The 25,466-nt window shown below is 34.4% G+C and overlaps 3 protein-coding genes across 9 annotated transcripts in view; 1 reads left to right on the top strand and 2 right to left on the bottom strand.

The window, feature by feature from the left end:
• The window catches only part of slc12a5a (solute carrier family 12 member 5a), a 2,560,186-nt gene that overhangs the window by 1,904,257 nt on the left and 630,463 nt on the right, over positions 1 to 25,466 (top strand). The window lies entirely within an intron of this gene.
• The window catches only part of anks1ab (ankyrin repeat and sterile alpha motif domain containing 1Ab), a 413,081-nt gene that overhangs the window by 62,273 nt on the left and 325,342 nt on the right, over positions 1 to 25,466 (bottom strand). The window lies entirely within an intron of this gene.
• Positions 319 to 25,466, bottom strand: smpd2b (sphingomyelin phosphodiesterase 2b). 6 transcript variants are annotated; one of them, XM_087258207.1, is made up of 12 exons: positions 25,075 to 25,466; positions 18,700 to 18,772; positions 17,124 to 18,498; positions 15,858 to 15,934; positions 15,633 to 15,726; positions 12,861 to 12,950; positions 11,617 to 11,699; positions 7,440 to 7,572; positions 7,248 to 7,352; positions 6,556 to 6,724; positions 2,698 to 3,587; positions 319 to 2,518 (listed from the first exon to the last, which is right to left on the bottom strand). In XM_087258207.1, the coding sequence occupies exons 3-11, from the start codon at positions 17,229 to 17,231 to the stop codon at positions 3,175 to 3,177; spliced, it is 1,272 nt and encodes a 423-aa protein (XP_087114333.1). In that variant the 5' UTR covers positions 17,232 to 18,498; positions 18,700 to 18,772; positions 25,075 to 25,466; the 3' UTR covers positions 319 to 2,518; positions 2,698 to 3,174. The 6 variants fall into 6 exon arrangements, with proteins under 6 accessions (XP_087114333.1, XP_087114329.1, XP_087114330.1 ...); XM_087258203.1 differs by having other exon boundaries at positions 17,124 to 17,220; XM_087258204.1 differs by having other exon boundaries at positions 319 to 2,536; positions 2,717 to 3,587; positions 17,124 to 17,220.

The following is a 25,466-nucleotide window of genomic DNA, read 5'->3' as shown; positions in this document are numbered from 1 at the left end:
TAATTGAATGGGTGAACTATCCCTTTATGAAGATTCAAACAGTTTAGTAAAACATTTTAGTGACCAGTTCTTCAAAGAACCATTAATTGATTGAACAGTGTGAAGAACATTTAAAATATCTAACAAAAGCATTTCCACTATAATAAACCTTTTGCAAAACGGAAGGTTCTGCATTAAACTATTTATAAGTGTATTTAGGAAATAATAACAAGCATTAAACCTGTCAACTTTCCAGAGATTGTCAAAATTCTGTTAACCAACATTGCCCTCTTGTGGCAAGTAGACTGCATTTAAATCAATAGAACAGAACCAGCGAGATGAAAAACGGATGTGCTTTGTTTATTCTTTCTATAAAAGGTACAGCTGTGTAATAAAACCATTCTGTTATAGATAAATGAGGTTGTTGACTGTTATGTTATGTTATGACAGCATGACTTACAGTACTTTGTGTTTTATACTTCACTTGACGTTCCCGAATTAAAAAAAATGGTAAAATACAGATGTTCTGGTATCCCAAAAAGACGAACTTAACTGTAGCATCCAGTTTCAAATAAAAGCACACAATCTTTACATGATGATGATTGGAAATATTTCACACATGAAGGACAGCAACACCCGCCCAGCAGGTCTACATTAGCAAAAGGTTTAAAGCATAATTTAATATTCCTATCAAGTGATTGTGGTCCGTTCATCAATAATATGCATGCATGAATGTAAATACACATCTGTAGCAAAAATTTAGATTTCATTTGAAAATGATAATTTTTTTTAAATGTTTAATTTAATTATGCATTTCGTGAAAAGATTTTTTTTAATTCTGTTAATTTCTCATCTAATTTCTACAAAATGTATTATAAAACTTTGTTATTTGTTTTCCGAAGAGTTATGACATTAATATTTGCTGGAAAAAGTGCTGATTTTTACTCAAACAATGAATCTTGTTGAAGAGGAAACATTTGGTATTAATTGTTATTTTCCAAAAAAAATAAAAATTATTAAAACTTAAAAAAACCTAACAAGCAAATTAAATAACATTATTTTTAATTTGTTATTACCCTTACAAACCCTATTTTTTATTTGTTTTAAACATTTTTTTTATTCATATCTAAATCTAAACTTCTTTCAGAGCTGCATATATTATGATTTCAGAGGTTAATATTATTGAGTGGAATAAATTACCGATTAAAGTTTATAATATTTTTGTTAGATAAGCAAGTTCGATAATCATTATTATTCTTGATTTAACAAAAAAAATTCTAAATCAATTAATACATTAGGTACATATATATATATATATATATATATATATATATATATATATATATATATATATAATTTTTATTTTTTTTTGTACTAATCCTAAATCCTACACTTCTTTTGGAAGTTTGCTGAGGCCCTTGAATGAAACCCAAAGCTCCCTTAAACGTGAATTATATCTGCCATGATCACCTTGTTTTCACAAACATTGTGAAAAAGCTGCATAGTTATTAAAACCTGACAAGTGTTAAGACTTCATAAATCTGGCCCAGCATCCTTCACATAATTAAAAGTCATGACTACTAATGAACAGTTAATATCTCAATGACAGTAATAATAATAATAATAATAATAAACAATAATAAGCCAGTAGAAAATGAGATACAAATGTGCCAAATTCTTGCCATCGAGTGGATTTTGCAGGACAGAACCTTGAGGGACTCCTTAAGCTGTTTCTAAATGCTACTTAACTACTTGCTTATTTCCTGCCTATTATTAAGATATTAACTAATCACTACTAGTTATAAAACATTATTCCATTGCTAAAAAGCTACAAATTAGCCAAATTTTAGTGCTCAAGTCCATTTTTCAGATAGTCCGAGGACAGAACCTTGGGGGACTCCTTACGAAGTTCCTAAAGGTTATTAACTGCTTGCTTATTACCTGCCTATTGTTAAGATATTAACTGGTTATTACTAGTTAAAAAATATGATTCCATTGCCAAAAAGCTACAAATGAGGCAAATTCTTTCACTCGAGTGGATTAGGCAGACGGGTCATTGACAAAACCTTGAGGTATTCCTTAAGCTGTTAAGATATTAACATATCATTACTAGTTATAAAGTATGATTCCATTGCTAAAAAGCTACAAGTGTGCTAAATTCTTGCACTCGAGTGGACTTCGCAGATGGTCCGAGGGCAGAACCTTGGGGTACTCCTTAAGCTGTTTGTGAAGGCTATATATCTACTGGATTATTACATGCCTATTATTAAGACATAACTCTTCATCACTAGTTATAAATAATGATTTAATTGCTAAATATATAGAAATAAGCTAAATTTTTGCACTCGAGTGGATTTCGGTCCGAGGGCAGAATCTTTGTGGACTACAAAGCTACTTAATAACTAGTAATAAACAGTTCATATTTTAATAAAAGGCAGTTAATAAGCTAGTTGTTAAGTATTATTCCATTACTAAAAATCTACAAATGAGCCAGATTCTTGCAATCGAGGTGATTTCACTGATGGTCCGGGGACAGAACCTTGGAGGACTCCTTAAGCTGTTCCTAAAGGCTATTTAATAATAGACATGTAATAAGCCAGTAGTTAAGGTATTAACAGTTCATTACTGGTTATAAGGAATGATTCCATTGCTAACAAGCTACAAATGAGCCAAATTCTTGCACTCAAGTGGATTTAGCAGAGGGTCCGAGGACAAAACCTTGGGGGACTGCTTAAGCCAGTAGTTAAGTATCCTTCAGGAACAGCTTATTACCTGCCTATTATTAAGATATGAACTGTTTATTACAGGTTATAAAGTATGATTCCATTGCTAAAAAGCTTCAAATGAACCAAATTCTTGCATTGAAGGGGGTTTTGCAGATGGTCCGAGTACAGAACCTTGGGGGACTACTTAAGCTGTCCTTGAAGGCTACTTAACTACTGGCTTATTACCTTCCTATTATTAAGATATGAACTGTTCGTTACTAGTTATAGAGTATTATTTTATTGCTAAAAAGCTGCAAATAAGCCAAATTATTGCACTCGAGTGGGTTTCACAGATAGTATGACGGCAAAAGCTTAGGGGACCTCTTAAGTTGTTCCTGAAGGCTACTCAACTACTGGCTTATTACCTACCTATTATTAAGTTATGAACCATTAATTATTAGTTATTAGTTATAATTCCATTGCTAAAAATCTACAAATGAGCCAGATTCTTGCAATCGAGTGGATTTCGCTGACGGTCCGAGAACAGAACCTTGGGGTACTCCTTAAGCTGTTCCTGAAGGCTACTAACTGCTAGTCTCATCTGGTCCTCAGCGCCTTGCAGTGCCTTCACCTCCATACTGTAGAAGATGTACAGCATCAGTGTGGAGAGCAGGATGGCAAAGCACAGCGCCCCCAGCAGGTAGAAGGTGGCTTTAGGAAAGGGCTGTTCGGCTCCCAGAGCAAACAACGGGATGGCGGCGATGAACAGCTCCAGTATTAACAGGACAAGACCCATGATTCCTGTACGGGCCGCGGTGTAGCGCATGCCCTCAGAGCAGTGCAGACCTACCTTTACTTCAGTACGAGCTTCATTTACTGTGTTGACCAGCTCAGGAAGATCATCTGAGGAATAAACCAATTCAAATCAAATCAAATTCAAACAATATGATATGCAGTAAAATGCTTTACACAACCACTCGTGACCTTAAAATAATAACAACAATATTAAAAATAATTATAATAACAACAAGAATCTAAATTTAGAGAGATAGAAGTTAGAGAATAAAAACAAGTATTAACTATTTAAAGACTTTCGACTTTTTCATATAGAGTATGTGGTTGTAGAAAAATTACAAAGTATAAAAATATAATCAACATTTAAAATTTATAGTTATATTCAAAGTGACTGTTAAGACATTTGGTAACACTTTAGTTTAGGCCATAATTCATGCTATAAACTACTGGCTTATTACCTGCCTATTATAGAGATATTAACTGTTCATTAGTAGTTATAAAGCATGATCTTGTTTTACATCATTAAAGGCTGATTTATACTTCTGCGTCAAACGCACGCATATGCTACAGCGCTGACGCATAGCCCTTCGCCGTGGCCGTCACTGACGTGCACCTCTCAAAAAATGTAACTACACGTCGCAACGACGCGTAGCGTAAGCTCTGTGATTGGTTGGCTTGGTAGCGCTGACGAGTCTGGGCGGGACCGAGAGCCGCGCGAATGGCGCAAGCGATTGTTTACAAGTGTGGAGTCCCGTGAAGGAGCTCCGGATAGAAAGTTTTGTTGTGTGTTTACCTCGTAGTTAAAGTTGTTGCACGTCCGCCGGTTCCTGCTTCAAAATGAGCGAGTTTGAGCCACTTGTACATTCAGGAAGTGTTCAGGAAAAGCAAAAAAGCAGCGAAGAAACTCGACACAGAGGAACATTTACACCTCACTGCCAACTAGCGTTTCGGAAGTGTTAATGCAGACCGACAGAGACAGCGCGCAGAAGTATAAATGCACAGCCACACGCGTTGCATGCGCCGTGGGTTACGCCGGTCACTTGACGCAGAAGTATAAATCAGGCTTTATCCTTTACTAACTAATAATAAACAGCTAATTAGTAGTTTATTAAGCTAGTAGTGTTAGTTAATGGTTTTTTAATGCCATGAATTGTGGCCTAAAGCGTTAGCAGACATTTATAATGTGTTAAAAGAATAAGTATAATTTCTGTTTTTTGTACATATTATACATTAAAGAATATATAGATGTCCACAAAGATGAGGCTGTTTTTAACACTGATAATAATGAGAATTTTATTTCCTAGGCATATAATATAATATTACTAATATATTACCATTATGATACATGGAATAATATTTTACAATATTACTTATTACACTTTTTTTTATAATATAAAAGCATTATTGGTGAGGTTTTTAAACACATTTAAAAATCTTACCAACCTTTAACATTTCAACATTGCAGCTGATGTAAAGAAAAAAATTGTTGCAGAATATCAGCCCTAAAATTAAAATTATGATATCATGTACCAACTCAACATGATATCATCATTTTGCAATTTTGTGGTTAGAAACTTCACCAAAAATGTAGATTTTTCGTTTCATTACAACAGAATGTATCAGACAAGCTGAGTTATTATTTTAGGCATATTAATAAAAATAAAAGTTCATTTTATTTAATTTTTAATTAATTAATTTTATTTTTAAAATAAGCCATAAGACTGACCAAAGTGCTGTACATATAAGTAATATTAATGAAAAATATTTAAATAAATTATAAAAACAAAGAAATAAAACCAAGAAAAACAATAGATATACAATTAAAAACAAAACATTTGACAAAACTAGTAGTATAATATTAATTTGCCAAACTTAACAGGTTATAATAATAATTAGAATAATAATATTATACACCAACTGGCCACTTTATTAGGTACACCTGTCCAACTGCTCGTTAACGCAAATTCAGCCAATCACATGGCAGCTACTCAATGCATTTAGGCATGTAGACATGGTCAAGATGATCTGCTGCAGTTCAAACCGAGCATCGGAATGTGGAAGAAAGCTGATTTAAGTGACTTTGAACTTGGCATTGTTGTTGGTGCCAGACGGGCTGATCTGAGTATTTCAGATATTGCTAAATTACTTGGGTTTTCATGCACAACCATCTCTAGGGTTTACAGAGCAGCAGTTCTGTGGGTGCAAATGCCACATGCAAATAGATGTGCTACAGCAGCAGAAGACAGCGGGTGCCACTCCTGTCAGCTAAGAACAGGAAGCTGAGGCTACAATTAACACAGGCTTACCAAAATTGAAGATTGGAGTAACAATGTCTGGTCTGATGAGTCTCGATTTCGGCTGCAACATTCAGATGATCGGGTCAGAATATGGTATCAACAACATGAAAGCATGGATCCATCCTGCCTTGTATCAATAGTTCAGGCTGGTTGTGGTGGTGTAATGGTGTGGGGGAGATTTTCTTGGCACACTTTGGGCTCATTAGTACCAATTTAGCATCGTGTCAATACCACAATCCATCCCTTTATGACCACAGTGTACCCATCGCCTGACTTCCAGCAAGATAACGGGCCATGTCATAAAGTGTGAATCATCTCAGACTGGTTTCTTGAACATGACACTGTACTCCCTGTACAATGGCCTCCACAGTCACCAGATTTCAACCCAAAAGTGCACCTTTGGGATGTTGTGGAACAGGAAATTTGCATCTTGGATGTGCATTATGTACCAAAATCTCTGAGGAGTCTTTCCAGGGTTGACTCTATGACAAAAGGATTAAGGCAGTTCTGAAGGCAAAAGGGGTTCAACCCGGTACTAGTAAGGTGTACCTAATAAAGTGGCCAGTGAGTGAATATCATATAATAATAAAAAATAATAATAATATACAGCTTTGTAGCAATATGAGAGTTCCTGAAATGTAAATGAGTAAATACAAGTTTTGCTCTAGCGTTTCCTCTAATGAATCTTCCACATGCCGAAAACATCCAAACTTTAATAGTTATTTAGTTTACTGGCAAGATGTTTTTGACCCAAGATCTCAAAACTGAAGTGTAATTACCTAAAACACAGCCGGATTTGTTTTCTGCACATTTATTCCCCTTTTTAGTTGGTGTAAACAGGAACTGGGCAGTGAGAGCCTCGTGGTCAGAGTACGGAAACGGCTGTCCAGGAACAGGACCCTTAGTAGTGGACAAAGACTCGCAGCTCACATCCACTTCCCCTGATCCCTGTTCACACAAACAACACTGTTAGCATTCATGTGCACAAAAGAAAGCTATAATTAGACAACCAGAAGTTCTCTGAGGCTTTATTCATGTCTGCAAGATGAGTTAAATGCCAAAGGCTAAGACTTTGGCTTGAGGTTTGTTCAACTTACTAAACCAGAGTAGAAGAAGATGGAGGATGAGCTTATAAAAGCACCATTCATATTGTAGAAATAGCTGCTGAATCAGAAAGAGCTTCATTGACAAGTTTGTTTACATGTGTGAGGAATTTGTCTTGGTGACAAGAGTGCAGAAAGTGCAGGATTACTCAGAATTAAGGCAATAAGTAAAGGATAATGTACATCCAACTGGTTGTTGTCGCAGAATAAAGCCAGACAGTTTAATCAACAGCTGTTGTTTAAGACTGAAGAGCTTTATTGTGGAAAAATACAGCTGGATTTATTTAAAAGCTTGAAGTTTTGAAGAGTTTAGGCAAACAGACAGACAGACAGATGCTAAATGCTTGCTAGCTAATATGAAACTTTACCTTGAACATGATATAGTCGATTCGGATCCCTCCGCCAAATGGAGCGAGTCCATCCGCAAGTGTGAACGGGTTTTCAGATATATGAGTGAGTCCTCCCTCGCACCCCTGGTAATAACAACATACAGACGACGTCATGAATAATAACGTAAACATTGCAAAATTTCCCTCGTTACAAGACTTCAGGTAACTCGCATCAAATGTAGCAGCCTCAGTGAAGCTGTCCTGCAGTCCAGTGTAGTTTCTCAGCAGTCTGGTGCCCAGATCATCCGGATGCATGTTCAGATCTCCACCCAGAATCACCACGTCTGCTCCAGCGCTAGTGTGCCTTAAGAAAAAAAAAATAAGATGAAGTAATAAAGATATACTAAACATTGTTTCAAAGCTAGCTGTTGACTGTAATGGCTAACTAAGTCGGTGATTAGACCGATCGTGCTTTATGCGCCTTTTTTTGAATGGTTTACGAATGGCCACAAGCGTTTTGCGTGCTGCTTTAGGGCTGTTCACACAGAATGCATTTTTCTCTCCAACATGGCAATTTTTCTTTTGTTTTCCAATGTAAACATGCGCTGGATGGATGTGTTTTAATGTTATGCTTGCATCTTGCTTCTTTTCAAGCATTGCGTACATGAGCGTTGCATTTTAGACGCTATGTCAAGTTGAAAGATCTTTAACTCTCACACTCAGTACAGCTCATCACTGTCAGGTCTAAAAACAGTGGACTAATCAAAAGAGCTTGGAGGCAGGGAAACCATTCAGTGCTTCTGTTTGTAGTGAAAGTTGACATGACAAAGGTTTTATATACCATTATATCATGGCGGAGAAGGCGCTCATTGTAGTTTTGTCCAAATTTCCTGAGTTGTGTGATGTATCTTTAAGTGCTTATCATAACATATGGTTTTCCTATTTCTAACAGGTCCGTTACTGTCGTTATTACATCACGTTCATAATAATGGACCTCACACTTTTTTAAAACATATTTTTGAGCGCCGTGTCAAGTGTTTTTAGAAGCAAAGACGCATTCGGTGTGTATGAGCCCTTATGCACTTCTCGTTTTAACTGCCTGCTGCGCCTCGCATTAGAGGTCTGCATTCCCGCGGCTGTCCCGCGGGCGCCGCGGGACCCGACCAGATTTCTACGGCGCGGGTATAAATTTCCGAATAAATCACGGGAGCGGTCGGTAACGGGTTTAATTTGGGACGGGAGCGGGCTGTCTAGCAATATCGCTCCCGACTCCCGAGTGAGCACGCGTATGTATGTGTGTAAATAAAATAGCGCGATGCTGTGTTTAGCTTGTTTGTTGCAGTGTGTGTGTGTGTGTGTGTGTGTATGTATGTATGCGCACGCGCGAATGAGAGATGAGAGAGGTGTGTGTGTGTGTGTGTGTGTGTGTGTGTGTGTGTGTGTGTGTGTGTGTGTGTGTGTGTGTGAGCGCGCGCGAATGAGAGATAGAGAGCTTTGCCTCATTGCCTGTGTTTGTGCTTGGTGCTTATGAGTGTGTGTTAGAGGTCGCGCGCGCGAATGAGAGAGAAAGCTTTGTCTGTGTGTGTGTGCTCGGTGCTGTGCGTGTGTGTGTTTATACAGACAGCTTGTTATAGGCTGTCTGGACTGTATAACTGGGTGATTTTTCGGTTTTGTTCTCCCCCCGCTCTTTAGCGGGATCGGGCGCGGCGGATAGAAAATGGGGCGGGTCGGGCAGCGGGACATCAAGTGCTTAATACAAGCGGGAGCGGTCGGGTTCCGGCTAAAACCTGGAAGGTGCGGGCGGGAGCGGAATTCAAAATTTAGTCCCGTGCAGATATCTACCTCGCATTTTTGCCATTGCGCTCTGTGCACAGTCGCTTCTTTTTCATTGTCCAATCAAATGTAAGCAGAGACGGGGTTTCCGCTGAGGTGCAGCAGTGTTTGTGTTGTCAAGATGGCTACAGAGACTTTTAAATATAGAGGAGAAACTAGTGGTCACTGTTTCAGGTTATCTGGAGCTGTATGACTTCTTTTTGAGAGTCTCAAGAATCCAAACAGACCTTTGTTTCTCCTTCTCGTGAGATGGTACACCTCTCACTCTCTTTCAAGAACAGAGCAAGAGCTCTCTGTTCATTCATTAATGCTTTGCAGTTTCTGCTAATAATACAATTGTAACAATATCAATAGCAGCGCTAAAGCACAATATGGAGCTGATTCAATGGTTGCCTAGCAACATGAAAAGTGCAGCACACTTCTTTTTTTTTTCTTGTCAACGAGAAACTCTCAGAACAGAAAAGTGTGTTTGGTGTGAACGACACCCAAGACCCAAACAATCGGCAACCTCCCACTCTCCTTCGAGAAGCCAATACGGATGTAACTGAAACTGCAATTCATCGACTCGCCTATAGGGGCTGGCTCCAGGAACTCCAGATGTTCTCTGACTGCAATGCTAAATTGGCCAATTTTACAGCTGATAAAAACATGTTTACAGCCTGCTACGAAAGATGAGCTGCGTCCCAAATCGCATACTTATGCACTATTCTACGCCATTTTGTAGTATAAACAGTGTAAGTAGTGTGTTCACACTGAAAACTCTAAAAATCATAAGTGCACTTTAATTACCCGGATGATGCACTCATTCAGCCGCTAAAATTAAGTGTGTAATGATGGACACTTCACGCACTCAACGACCGCAGGTTTGCATACGTAGCGGAAGGGGCTGAGCTATCGGACGCACATGTTGAATAACTTTATTTATTTTGGATGGTGAAAGCAAATTTCTCCAACGAGAGTGATTATAGCGCCTCCCGATGGTGAATGCGGCAATACTCATGGCAGGTATTATTTGATAATTCTGTTGTTTATTTCACTGATTTGGCAACCGTCAAACGTCATTAGGGAAACGGTTTGAATTTCCGCTTAGTAAAAACACATTAGTGTGCCATTTGGGACAACACTACATACATATACTATCCTGTTGAGTGTGTAAGTGCATAAGTACATAGTGCATGAGTGCATAGTGTATAGTGTGCCATTTGGGACGCAGCTATGGTTTTGGTGCATATAGCTAATATTACCCTTCATGACAACTGTGAGGGAGGTGAATTTTTTTAGAACTCATGCGTTTTATTAAGTTATATTAAGTCTATATAATTAAGGGCGTGGCAACTTGAGTGACAGCTAGGTCTCGCTGCACGCTGTCTCGTCACCTCCATCGATTCCGGCTGATTAGCCGCTGAACTCGGCATATACAGCGTATTTTTGTTTTGTTTTTTGTGGCTTTACACAGTCAGTTGCCTTTTGGAATTATTTCCTCCAATTATCAGATGATATGGCATGCTGTGTGCACTTAATTGTGCTTACAAACCATTCAAGTGACTTCCATTTCTCAGGTGAGTGAAATTCTATACTCATATACCATGTATATATAAATCTATTTGTTTTATAATTTTCTTTAGAACTTGATTGCACTCCAGAATCTGACAGATTGATTAGCTGTAGGCTATAAAAAGTCATCTGAAGTGTTGTCTTACACTGTAATGCCTGGATTTCATCAATAGCTTTGCATTTACTAACACAGACTATATTTGAAGTGTTTGGAAGTAATAAGCATTTTCCTCCTGTGGAAAAACGTCATATAAACAAAGCTTAGTGGCTCAATGTATTACAGCGATGTTTTTAAAAGACTAAACACTTTATTGATATAGTTTACAACCAAGCACATGTGGTCAGAACACAAATGAGACGCAGGTTATGAAGTATTAAGCGTTTCTCCCTAAGAAAAGCCCGTCTAAGCAAAATGCTAGCAGGCATCTTTAGCACCACTGACGTTCTGCCTATTTGTCCTCATTTAGTCACCCCTGGTCAGTGCGATGACACGCAAGCAAAATGGCGATGGTTGACCACGCCTACTAGAAGCTTCATTTGCACTCTTCAGAAACCTATCGGTGACATGACGGATACTACGTCCATATCTTTTACAGTCTATGGTCTCAAAACACACAGCAGTCTATTAGCAATAAGGAGTGTGTCTTTAAAAAATAGCGTCCGTATCAAAAAGGGGTGTGGCCTTGCTGTATTATTTTGATGCTTTAAAATATGAACATCATTTGTCAAAATTTATTTAGTGCACATTAAGTAAAGAATGCTAAAATCTCAGCATCTAAATAATATTTTTTTTACAAATTTTGTTTGTTGCACTTTGAGATTAATGAAAGTGCATCATAAATACAATATTATTATTATTATTATTATTATTATTATTATTATTATTATAGTATGTTTTCAACATGGATCTGCAATGTTATAAACTTGTATAAAGCTTGTCAATGTAAATATTAGTCTTAAAAATAAACCTGCAGTCACGGATACAAAAAATAAATAAATCAAAAAGAGAGACTTTTAGCACCTTATGAACTGTTGCAACTCCCAGGCTTGAACCACGCGGTGCGGGAGATACGAATCTTTCTCTCTGCAATATTCTGCATGCAGCTGCGGAGAGAAAAAAAACAACAACTAAAATGTTATTCAGTGTAACAATAGTTTTTGTAGAAAAATATCCTGTCAGGTCATTTGGTGACATATTAAAAGATTATTAATGATCACATGTTGGCCCTAAAACACTCATACACTACGGACAATTTTAGCTTACCCAATTCAACTGTACCACATGTCTTTGGACTGTTAGGGAAACCGGAGCATCCGGAGGAAACCCACGTGGTTACAGCTGGCGCTTATCAAAAGGCACAGATATAAGCCACCCCCAAACACGAGGAGAGCGAGCTTCATTTGACCGAATGACTCCCTGCGCTAACATCGGTGTCTGTCTCTCTCTCTCTTCCCTATCGGACTCAAGCAGTTGACCGATCCTTCACCAGAACTCTCACTCATCTTCATTACATCTTCATATTCATATATTTACACATCTTCACTGTGTAAATAAATCACACTCTGGGGAATTGTTTGTAACACCAACGTTGAAGTGTGTGTGTTTCCCTCTATCTTGCCACAATATATATATATTATATATATATATATATATATATATATATATATATATATATATATATATATATATATATATATATATATTTGTCAGTAGGAAGAGTTTAATCATTTAAAATAAACAAAACTGTATTAATGTATTAATACATTACTGTATTAATGGTCATTATTTTATTTCATTTTATATTTATACATTATTTATTTTATTTCAATACAATGTAAACCTAATTTGATGTTTACACCAAAATGGGACATCTCGCTTAAAATCAAATACAATGTTGTTTGTATTAATCACAAGAAATTACACATTTTAATTGGAAAAAATACAGAAAAAAATGTATAAAATATTCAAATTATTTAATTCAAAAACATAAAATAAATATAGCATTGATATTTAACTGGAATAAAATAAGCTGGAGTGCTAAAATGACTAAAAACTGAATTAAAAAAAAATATTGAAATAATAATAAACCAAATAAAACACACACACACACACACACACACACACACACACACACACAAATCATAAAATTGAATTGAAATCTGAATAAAAAGAAAATATAAAAGCAAAAAAATAAACACAATTCATAAAATGTAATTGAAAACAAAAATTAAAATAAAGGCTCTTTCCAAATATCAGTAACTTACATGAGTGACAAAGACATGAACCTTCAGCCCACTGATGTTCAGCAAGACCTTCCCCACAGCTTTACCACCAAACCAGTCGCCATGCTGAGCCTGATACAAGAACAGATCATTAACAAGCGATCAGATCAACCTACACAGGAAACTCAAGCCACATAAATGTCACACATACATTTACAACAAGCTGATTTACAACACGTCTGTAACTGACGTGCTCTTTACAGGTGGCTGTTAGTGAATTTGCACAATAAAATGCTGTTTATAGACCATGAAGATTTTTTATGACAGCAAATAATATTTAATAAACTGTAATATTTAAAAAACAAAAATATTTAAGAAAATAATATAAAAAAAAAAAAAACACTGTTATTTATGTGGACCAAAAGCCATTATGTGGACATAATTTCTATGAATTTTGGTTTATTTTTAAAATATTTCCTAAATGATGTTTAGCAGAGCAAGGAATTTTTCCACAGTATTTCCTATAATATTTTTTTTTCTATAGAAAGACTTTTTTGTTTTATTTCGGCTAGAATTAAAGTAGTTTTAAGTTTTTTAAGCCATTTTAAGGACAATGGGGGAAATATATTTTTTCCGATTGTTTACAGAACAAAACAGTGGCATTTGTTGACATGGACATCAGTAATCAAATTATTTGCCTTAATCTGAATAAGACAATAATACCATTAAGGAATTTACATGAGTTGTTTTTTTGAATGTTCCATTCATGATCCCGTTTTACATGTTATAGCAGATAATTCGATTATTGCACTATCCATGTTTTTCCATGCTACATTTCTTTCCGGAGTTTCATGTCATTTCGGGTGTTTCATTTTCATTTTGTCACAATAGGAGGATGATGTGGACTACCATGACATGTGGAGTTTCACAAGGCTCAATTCTAGCACCTCTCCTGTTCAACCTTTATATGCTCCCTCTGAGCCAAATAATAAGACAAAAAAACAAATCTCCTACCACAGCTATGCTGATGACACTCAGGCCCCATTTACACTAATGCGTTTTTGTTTTAAAACGCATAAGTTTTGCTACGGTTACGCCATCCGTCCACATTACATCGTTTTTTTCAAGTGCCGAAAACGGAGGGTTTCGAAAACGCTGGAGAGGCCGTTTTCATTCTAAAACGCTGCTGCTCCGTCTCAGTGTGGATGGAGGAAAACGGAGGCGGGGCTGCAGACATTCGCCTCTCTGATTGGGGCTTTTCCTCAATATTAAGTAGCCCACACACACAGTTCGTCTCGCATCCTCTCCCTGTAAGTTCAGACTTCGCAAGTTTGATATGGAAAACAGACCCTCGAGGACATGTCCGGTAAATCTTCAAAGGGATCGGTGTACTGTATAACCTTATTCACATCATCCTGGCTACGTTGTTTCACTTTCTCAACAATAAAATGAAAACATGATTTAAGGAACTGCTTATTTTCATTTTGATATTAATAACTTCACAGACAGCATAAGTGTTAAGGCGTCGTGCTGCATCTTGACTGTATGCATATTTATAATAAAACAGAGCCTTTATAACATCACTGCCTCCTTTCATTTTCATTGAAAATACGGAACGTATCCTCTGCTTCGCTGAATGTCAGTTTTAATAAACAATAATAGCCATTATGAAAGTATAACACACAATAAGTTTATACATTATAGGAAATAAAGGCAAGCGATCAGTCAATATACAGAATGTATGTGGTTCCATTAATTATTAACTTATCTTTGCGCTCAGCCAAAACACGTTACCTGTGCACAAGTAATCGATTCAAAAGACCAAAGTCAGGGAATATGTCGTTAGATTAGAACAAAATTAATTAAATATCACGTTTAGTAAATATAGTGAGATTAGATCCAGCGGGAGATGCTTGATGAGCAGTCCCACCAGCACAGCTCTCATCTGGGTAGAAATGCTGCAGCGCTTGCCCGAAAGTGTGTGTGTGTGGTCACGTAATGTGCGTTTTCAGCGTTATGGTATGGATGGAGAGCAGTTCAGAAACGCTAGGTAAAGCGCTAGTGTGGACGCGGATCGTTTTCATTCTAAAACACAGTTTTAAAACTAAAACGCACTAGAGTAAACGGGGCCTCAGATCTGCCTAGCCTTACTGTCTAATGACTACAGCCCCATTGACACCCTCTGCCAATGCATTGATGTGTGCACTATCCTGTAGTAAAATGTGGCGAAAATCCTACACGACGATAACAGTTTGATTGCAGTGTTTGCATGTTTGTACTGCACTTCAATAATGCCACTCAATTCGGCATACTCCACATGTCTTAATCTGATTTCAGTTTAGTTCGATTATGGCCTTAATCGGGTTAAATTAATCAGAAATCACTGTTTACATGGTTGACTTTTTATCAAAGTATTTTCTTAATCACATTAAAATCGGATTATTAGTGTCCATGTAACTGTACTCACTGTTATCCATTGACTTGTCTAATTACCCCAACTAACCTAATGAATCTAGTGAAGCCTTTAAATGTCACTTTAAGCTGAACAGTATCCTGAAACATATCCAGTTAAATATTATGTGCTGTCATCATGGCAAAGATAAAGGAAATCAGTTATTAGAAATGAGTTATTAAAACTATTATGTTCAGAAATGTGTTGAATTATTTTATTTATTTTCGTTAAACAGAAATTGGGGATTAAAATATACAGGGGGCTAATAATTCCGACTTCAACTGTATATACATATCTTTTATTTTATATAAAAAAAATAGAATGTGTGTATGTAATTTACACATGCTTCTAGTCAGACCCACCATATATGGATATCCATTCAATGAGTATCTGTAGAGAAAGGCATCATGGATTTGATGTCTTGAAAACACAGCAAGTCCGCTTCCAAAAAATCCACTGAAAATGAGAAGTTGTGTTAAAAGAAAATGCATTTGTTCATTTGTACATTTGTTCAAAAAGTTTAAAGAATTGTGCACAGAATTGCAAAGAAACATATTTCATCAGTGCATATAAAGATCATGACTTGCCTTTTAAAATAATGAGAATGTGGATATACAGTGCTGAGCTTCTTCTTTAAATACAGGAAGTCTTTCTCACACCAGACCTGTGACAAAACATGCAATTTCACAGCAATATACTGTATTTAATGATTTAGTTTGGATACTTTTTGTTGTTGCAAACTATTCTACACAGAAAAAAATTCAAAGATGATTCCTTAAATTTCTTTTTTTTATTTTTTTATTATTTAATTGGTATTAAATAAAACTATTTATCTGAGCTGAATTTAAACAAAGAAATGAAGTTGAACATTACTACATTTTATTTGTTTGTTTAAATTTAACCCATATCAATTGTTGCAGCAATTTTGCAGAAATACCTTTTTTCAGTGTAGGTTGCATTATTATTCACAAAAAAAGTAAAGATTGTTTTATTAAAAGATAAAAATGAAACCAGAAAATAAAGCATAACAAATGTATTGCATTAATTAAAAAGCACGAGCGACACGGTGGCGCAGTAGGTAGTGCTGTCACCTCATAGCAAGAAGGTCACTGGTTCGAGCCTTAGCTGGATTAGTTAGCATTTCATTTATGCGTAAAACATATGCTGGATAAGTTGGCGGTTCATTCCGCTGTGGTGACCAAAGATTGATAAAGTGACTAAGCCGAAAAGAAAATGAATGAATGAATGATTTTTAAAAAATACAATTAAAATGGAAAAATTTTGCATGGATACTTTTTGATTAAGCTTGTTAAAATGTCACCTAAATAAACAAAGAAATTATACATTTCATTCATTAAAAACATACACTTAAAATGAGAGAAAGAAATGTAGCCTAAACTAAAGTAAAATGTAGTAAAAATCTAAATAAAATAATTATATACTGAATTTAAACATTTAGCATGGATACATTGATTAAATTTGTCTTTTTTGGCTTTTTTAATTTGTATTTTTCACAAAAGTGAAGAGGTAAGAAACCAGAAAATAAAGCATAAAATAACACATTAATTAAAAATATGAATGATTTAATTGTATTTCAATAATAAAAAAAAACACTTAAAAAACTGAAGATGAAGTACTAAAATAAGTGACTTCAATCTGAAATTCTACATAAAACCAATATTAACTATATTTAAAACATTTAGTGTGGAAAGATTTTAGTTTAAAATGTTATTGTTGAATAAACTGCATGAGACGTGGCTCCTATTGGTGTATATCTGTGCAATATCTGTGACACCAAAAAATAAATAAAAAAGTTTAAGAGTCCCATATTTTATGTGTGTAAAAGTTTTCACCTCCTGCAGTAATGCTACATCCAGCTCTTCCTGATTCAGCAGCTCTCCAATCAGAACAAAGCGCTCCTGGCGTTTCTTACTGAGGTATTGAATCCCCCTAAAACACATTGATTCATGCACTCCTTTCTGCTTTGCATTTTAGAAAAATCCATATAAATATAATGCATTCCATATAAACGATTCATTAGACTTAGTCTTTTTTTAGGTTAAGTGATTGCAAACAAATTATATGGGCTGAAATTAAACAAACAAGTTAATATCGTAATGTTCAACCTAATTAGTTTGTTTAAATTCAGTACAAATAAAAAGTTTGCAACCACTTACCTTTTTTTTTTACCAAATCCAATGGATTTTCAATTTTTTCCAGTGCATATTTAATAACTGATTCAAGCAAATGTACAGTAAATATGTTCATAAACAATTTTTAGTTTTATATTTTTGTTACCTTTTAAATATTTAAAGTCTAAAGAAATAAATCTAAACTGAATTAAAAATCAGCACAGTAGCAATGCATATTAAACATACACTACCTGACAAAAGTCTTGTCGCCTATCCATGTTTTAGGAACAACAAATAATAATTTGACTTCTAGTTGATCATTTGGTATCAGAAGTGGCTTCTATAAGGCAAAGGCCTCTAGATTACGCTTCTTTTACCACAATAAAATATGATCATGCCTTGATTTTTAATGATTTTTTTAGGACAGTAAGGTCTGACTTTGCTAAGACAAAAGTCTTGTCACTGAGCAGAAATAATGTCCAGTGTAGAATATAAAGTCATGCTGCAGTGGAAACAGAATCAATATTGTGTCTGACTCCATCATGAGCTTGGAGGACTGCATCCATACATCTCTGCAATGACTCCAATCACTGATTAATAAAGTCATCTGGAATGGCAAAGAAAGTGTTCTTGCAGGACTTCTAGAGTTCATCAAGATTCTTTGGATTCATCTTCAATGCCTCCTCCATCTTACCCCAGACATGCTCAATAATGTTCATGTCTGGTGACTGGGCTGGCCAATTCTGGAGCATCTTAACCTTCTCTGCTTTCAGGAGTATTTGATGTGGAGGCTGAAGTATGAGAAGGAGCACAATCCTGCTGGAGAATTTGCCCTCTCCTGTGGTTTGTAATGTAATGGGCAGCACAAATGTCTTGATACCTCAGGCTGTTGATGCTACAAATCTCTCGCACACCCCCATACTGAATGTAACCCCAAACCATGATTTTTTCTTCACTAAACTTGACTGATTTCTGTGAGAATCTTGGGTCCATGCTGGTTCCAGTAGGTCTTCTGCAGTATGTGTGATGATGGGATGCAGCTCAACAGATGATTCAGCAGAAAGATCCACCTTCTGCCACTTTTCCAAATGATCAACTGGAAGTCAAGTTATTACGTGTTGCTTTTACAACTGAGATCAACAGACTTTTGTCAGGTAGTGAAAAGACATTTTTAAAAATCTGATATTTTGACTACAGTACAAAAATGAGCAAAACTGTTACATGAGTCTCGTTATCAAGCAATCAAACATATATTAAAAAGACAGAATAAATTATAAAAAGTGAAAAGCAAACTCACCAGCAGTTGAGAGACAACACTCGAAATTTGATTGGCTCTGAGGTTGTCATGGCGACAAGTCTTTTAGGCCAATCTGAAAGGAAATATCAGGATTCAGCACACTAACCGAACTAGATTATATCGAGTTGTGGATTTCTGAGAATAAGCACTTCTGTACGCCTGCAACTGTTTACACTAAACACTGCAGAGAAAACCCAGATTTACTGAACTAACGTACAAAGAACAGAGTTGATGAACAAGCAGCACATGTTAAAAAAAAAAAAAAGGTTTGACATAAAGGATATCCACAGACAGAGGTCAGCAATAGAGAGTTCAGTAACACTCTTCTGATATTCAGCTCTCATAAATCATAAGCTTTTTATGATTTAAAATCCAGCAAGAATCTTGAAGGACTGCTGGATATTATTATTATGGCTCCACCTCAATGCAAAGGTCTACTTACTGTTGTCAAGGTGACGGTGTGCTCAACAATGTTTTCTTTATACTATTTTCTTCCAAATTTAAAATTTAAATGTTATTTATAGTTTTTTTTTGCATAATTGTTGTTTTATATTAATTTTAAGACAACATGATAGCAAAGTTTTAACTTCAAAATGTAAATAAAAGAAGAACTTTATTTTTTGGGAATAACCCTTATTCAGTCATATCAAATTAAAATATTGGCTGTACTGCAATTTTCTGGGGAGAAAACTGACAATATTTTATCTGAAATTTTGAAGAAGAAAAAAGTCACACCTTTATAGTAAAAACTAAAATTAACAAAGATTTTAATAAACACACAGCTAATAAATCCAGCCTTTTGTATATAAACTATTTAAAATTTCTACATGTTACATAAAAATTAAAAATCTAATTAAATATTATATTATTATTCATAACCAATTATTATCTTAGAATATAATAAAAATTTATCTCTTTATATCCCATCCATAATATTTTATTATGGTATAATATTTAATATATTATATAAAATTATTACTAAAAAAAAATATTTAAAAATGCAGGTGTTATTATTTTATTATCATTTTTTTAATTTATAAACAATGTTTTATTGTTTTATTTATTTAGCTTTCCTGCCAATTTAAAAGTTAAATGTTATTCATGTTTAACATTAATTTTAAGACAACATAATAGTAAAGTCTTAACTTCGAAATGTAAATATAAGAACAATATGTTTGGGAATAACCCCTATTCAATCATATCAAATTTAAAAAATGCTGTATTGCGTTTTTCTGGAGAAAATATCAAAGCTAAATGACAATAATGTTATCAGAAATTTTGACAAAAATTTAAAATAAATAAAAAATTCAGACCTTTATAGCAAAAACTAAAATTAACATTGATTTTAATGAACACACAACTAATAATTCCAGCAATTTGTTAATAGCTATATATAAAATATTTAAATCTTTACATGTTAAAAAAATTACAAATTACATATATTATTATTCATAATACATTTTTATTTTAGAATATAATTTAAAAATGTACCTATTTTATATCTCATCCATAATATTTTATTAATGTATATTATTTGATATAATATATAAATTACTGAAAAATGTATTTAAAATGCAGGTATAATTACTTTATTACCTTTTTTATTATCCTCAATTTAAAATTTAAATGTTATTCATAGTTTTTTTTTTTTTAGCATAATTGTTGTTTTATATTAATTTTAAGACAACATAATAGTAAAGTCTTTATAATAGTAAATGTTTAAATAGCTGTGTATAAACTATTTAAAATCTCTACATTTAACAAAAAATCTAATTAAATATTATATTATTATTCATAACCAATTATTATTTTATATATTATTTAATTTTACTATTATTGTTTTTTAATCAAAAAATATATATTATATCTCATCCAAAATATTTTATTAATGTTTAATATTTGATAAACTACATACAAAACTAATACTGAAAAAGAATAAGTAAAAATATCCAGGTATTATATTTTTAAATCTAAGTGCATAGCACACTATCATAATACCATCACATCATACACTACTGAAAACAATGTATGTGGCATTATTATAGAACCAGATCCTTGCAAATCCCTGAAGTTCCCTCCAACATAAACTCCCAGCAGTCTGACATACTTCCTAACCCGACCCTCGATGGGTGCAAGTGTTGCGATGACAGGAAATCAGTGTGTATTCATTTTACAGCAGTAAGCAACAACATTTGCTGCAGCGTTATGATCATCCCGGGACAGTAAACACAGACACAGCTGCTCCACAAGAGTACTGAGTGGCGCCAGGAGGATCTCTGTTAACGGACCCACTCCTGCTGTCAGATAACACGAGACCAGACACTCAGACTGACCACTGATGAGGGAAAACTAAACAAAAACTGCTATGTATGGAGTCAATCTGGGGCCATATATACTTGCAAAATAAAGGAAAGTTTTACAAATGAAAAATAAAGTACTGAGCAAAAAAATATTTAAATAAATTCAAATCTCTAAAAATTGCTAAGAGAAAATGAACTTTTTAGAAATGGAAATTGATTTTCCAAACAAAAATAAAGAACTGCAAAAGAGAAAATTAAGTTTTGAGGAATAAAAATGAAATTTGCATACAAAAAAAGCACTGCAAGTAAAAAGCAGGCAGTGGAAATAAAAAAAAACTAAAATATTTAAATATTTGCTAAAATATTATAATATTATAATACTAAAATAAAATATTTGCAATGAAATAAAAAACTATGCATATCTGCAAAACATTTTTCATAGCATTGACTTTACAAAACCCGTCCAGTCAATTGGAATGCTCATTTTGATTTGCTTTTTAGTCAACCGTGAGTTTGCGATGCTGTTTTCACTTTGCACTTCACTTCACTTTGTGGCCCTGATTTGACAAGGGGTGGCGTCAAGGAACCCTACTGGGCTGTCAGGCCACCTCTGTTGTACTGTCTCTCCAGGTGATGAAGTAGCTTAAATGGAGGCAGGTCTGGGCCATTGACTGGATGGGTTTGTAAAGGCAATGCTATAAAAAATGTTTTGCAAATATGAATATATATATATATTTTTTTAATTGCAAATATTTTCTTTCTTTTTTTTTAACTGCTTGATTTTTATTTGCAGTTCTTTTTGGTTGCAAATTTAATTTTTATTCCTCAAAACTTAATTTTCCCTTTGCAGTTTTATAATTAATATTATAGTTATGCTTTGTGATTTTTAGAGATTTGCATTTTAATTTATTTATTTCTTTGCTCAATTCTTTATTTTTTGTTTGCAAACTTTATTTTATTTTGCAAGTATATATGGCCCTAAATTGACTCCATAACTATGGTACTTACTTGTTTATTGGTCATATTTAGGCCCACAGTGAATCTGTGCAGGGAAATGTGCAGATTTCCGCAAATTTTTAGCCCATCATTGAGTCTATTTATTAATTTAATCATTATTTATTACATATTTTTTTCAGCAATATTATTGACAAATATGAAAATGTTCATCTGATTTATTTACAATACAGATTGTAAAGTAATATTTTCTGTCTTTTGTTATATATATTATATAAGAGACTTACTTTGTTTACCAAATTAGTGGATCAAAATTGGATTTGCATGGTAAAAATTATCTAAAAGTTAAAAATGTACTATTTTTTATTTCATATATGTACGGTTTTAGCTATGATACTCCCAAAGTCATTCCGATAGTCATTTTCAAAGTTATGCAAAGAAATACAAAAAATGTCAGCAGATTCTGTCTGGTCCTGTCATATTCCTTTGAAACAGCAGTAATTACAGTATATTTGTGTTTTTTGACATGGCATTGGAAAAGAACTTTGTTTTGATGGTGAAATGCAATAATAAACCCCAAACCATTTCCATTACTGAAATAAGCACTTAAAATAAAAATGAAACAAGAAAATCTAAATTTTAAATAAATAGTAATCTCTAAAATAACCATGCTAAATGCCTAGTAATAATAATACAAAGCAATAAAATAAAAATAAAATAAAAAGCAGAGACCGTTGAAACAATGCTCAACACAAACAACACAGAGCTGTGGAAAAATATTAAGAGACCACTTGAACATTTTAAATTAGGCAATCTTTATTTATGCGATTCAGTGAGCATCATTTTTGCTTTATTATGTGCACTACTGATAAAATTTCACTGTGTACAGGGTTCAACGCTAAGGATTTTTTTTCTACTGGCCTAATCGGGCCAGTGGTTCTAATTTTTACTTGCCCTGCCAAAATTTTCACTGGTCCCACCAACAAAAAAGTAGTTAATAACTATTTCTGAGCCACAAATTAAAAATAATGCGACAAAAGCCAAACATAACTTCAGCATAACTTTTCTTTAAATACAACTGACAATTTAAGAAAATACAACTGTTATGTAAATAAATTGGGTAATATATATATATAGTAGGGTTAAATTATAGAGAGAAATAACAGATTAACTAATATATTGATATTGAATATTCAATATTGATCTTTCTTTCCAGGTGTCAATGCAGAAATGAACAAAACAATAGGCCTAATGCAAAATATTATAAGATTAAAATATGGAAACATGATCAGATTGCAATTTCTGTCGGTTTTTGCAACAGATAAACAGCTCTCAGTAATATTTCAGCATGCTTTCACTTTCATAAAACGCACATTTGCCGGTAGAAATGACATTAGGCCCTCCTCGTAATTCTCTTTTCATATACCCATGACTATTACACAATCATAATACACATATAGCCTGGTTCGTTAGTTCTTTAGATTATTTTGGCTTCCTCATTACAAACGATCTCGGACTGATTGTTTTGGCGTGAATCTGAGAGTGATTGTGGGATTCACATCCATGCTAGAACCATGCTAACTGAGATAGATAGGTTGCAAAACAAACGTTTAGGTTTGAAAACACCCTGTTTGCACCCAGTTGACAGTCGCAGCCAAATTAAACTTTAGTGACAAGGCAGCACATGTCCGATCGGGCCACTAACAATCCCATCTACTGTCCCGAGCATCCCGCACACTGGCCCCGGGCCATCGGGCAGTCCTTATTTTTGAGCCCTGGTGCATGTTTATATGTATATATAGATATTTACTTATTTTATTTTTTGGTCTATTATTATGAAATAACCCTTATATATTATTAGTATTATCATTACTATTATCACGATTATTATTCCCGCAATTATTAACTTCTTAACATTCCAAAGACCATTAGTATTGTGGTGTCTAAAAATCTTTATAAACAAATAATAATATATATTACAAAATATAGCCGTCACAGTGGCACAGTGGTTTCTGTGTGGAGTTTGCATGTTCTCCCTGTGGGTTTCCTCCGGGTGCTCTGGTTTCCCCCACAGCCCAAAACACATGCAGTAGAGGTGAATTGGGTAGGCTAAATTGTCCGTAGTGTATGAGTTTGAATGAGTGTGTATGGATGTTTCCCAGTGATCTGTTGCAGCTGGAAGAGCATCTGCTGCGTAAAACATATGCTGGATAAGTTGGCGGTTCATTCCACTGTGGTGACCCCAGATTAATAAAGCGACTAAGCCGAAAAGAAAATGAATGAATGAATTACAAAATATTCATTTAATTATGAAAAATACATAATAATATATTTACCTATTTGCATAAAAGAACAACAAATTAGTTTTCAGACATGTCTTAGAACACCTCAATAGCACTATTTCAACTTTAGATGGTTAAGAAATCAATATTTGCTGGAATAACCTTAAGCATATATTTGTTCATTAAACATTCACCGACAAGTTAGCTAGGCGGATTATTTACCTTATTTAAAGTGACTAGTGCTGACATATGATGCAATATATGCACTTAAAACACCTTAAGATGAATGTCAAAACATGAAAGCACGTATCACCTCAAGAGCTGCAGGATCCTTTAAATGCTGTTAGTGACGACTTCATAGATTGTAGAGATACTTAAATACAAATACACTTACTTGACAATGTATTAATTATTGATACCAGTACACTATACTGTTTGATTCCAGGTTAACCATGTAATTGAGGTAATGTTGGCTGTATATCCACACACTCGTAAATTCTCCTTAATAATATAAATTTCAGAAATGTACTCTTTTCAAATACTATCAAATTAGCAGCCAACGACATTGTTAATAGTCAATTAAATAGTGCTAATGTTATTTTGAAGTCATAATACATGTGATGTCAGACCAAATATTCAGTACTAATGGGAAACAATATAGAAAGCATGTCGCAAGTTGTGAATGAATGAATGTGCGAATATAAAACCTTAGTAACTATGAGTATTGTGTCCACCTTATAACACCAAGAAAGGTCTGTGCAGTTTTTGTGAAGCTGCATAAGACATTAATTATTGTGAACAGCGCCATACAAACAAACTTAAATAGAATAAAAGCTTACCTCTAATGTTAGTTGGAATAATGTTTCTCTCAGTGGGTCCAAATGAGTAACAATCGCTGTTATAAACAATCTTTCCTGAGTTCGGTGTGTCTCATATCCTCTCCATCAGTTGTTTTTTTTTGTAGTCATTTATGGCCAGACCGCTATACTTCCTTATCGGATGTCGACGCTAAAAAGTCATTTGAGCTAACTGTAAACTTTTAATTTGTAAAATGATCAAGCGTGTTCATCTTATAAGGGGTGAGCAGCACCAAATACAGCGTCTTTCTCCTTGTTGCCGACACTTGAGTTTGTATCGCGCGGAAACGCAACCTCCATTTTGCAGTATAACATTAAAACAACGTTCGTTTATCTTGATATAACCGCTGCTTTGAAGAAAATGTAAAGTTGTC

The sequence above is a fragment of the Danio rerio genome, chromosome 6, assembly GCF_052040795.2.
Source record: "Danio rerio strain M-AB ecotype USA chromosome 6, GRCz13ab, whole genome shotgun sequence".
Taxonomy (NCBI): Eukaryota; Metazoa; Chordata; class Actinopteri; order Cypriniformes; family Danionidae; genus Danio; species Danio rerio.
This window is presented reverse-complemented; position numbering and strand designations above follow the sequence as displayed.

Coding starts and splice junctions, on each gene's coding strand:
- smpd2b (XM_087258203.1), bottom strand. CDS start 18,749: ATGACAACCTCAGAGCCAATCAAATTTCGAGTGTTGTCTCTCAACTGC. Junction 17,221..18,699: donor GTGTTGTCTCTCAACTGCTG/GTGAGTTTGCTT, acceptor AATGTGTTTTAG/GGGGATTCAATACCTCAGTA. Junction 3,588..6,555: donor CAAATCCGGCTGTGTTTTAG/GTAATTACACTT, acceptor TTTATTCCTCAG/ATGATCTTCCTGAGCTGGTC.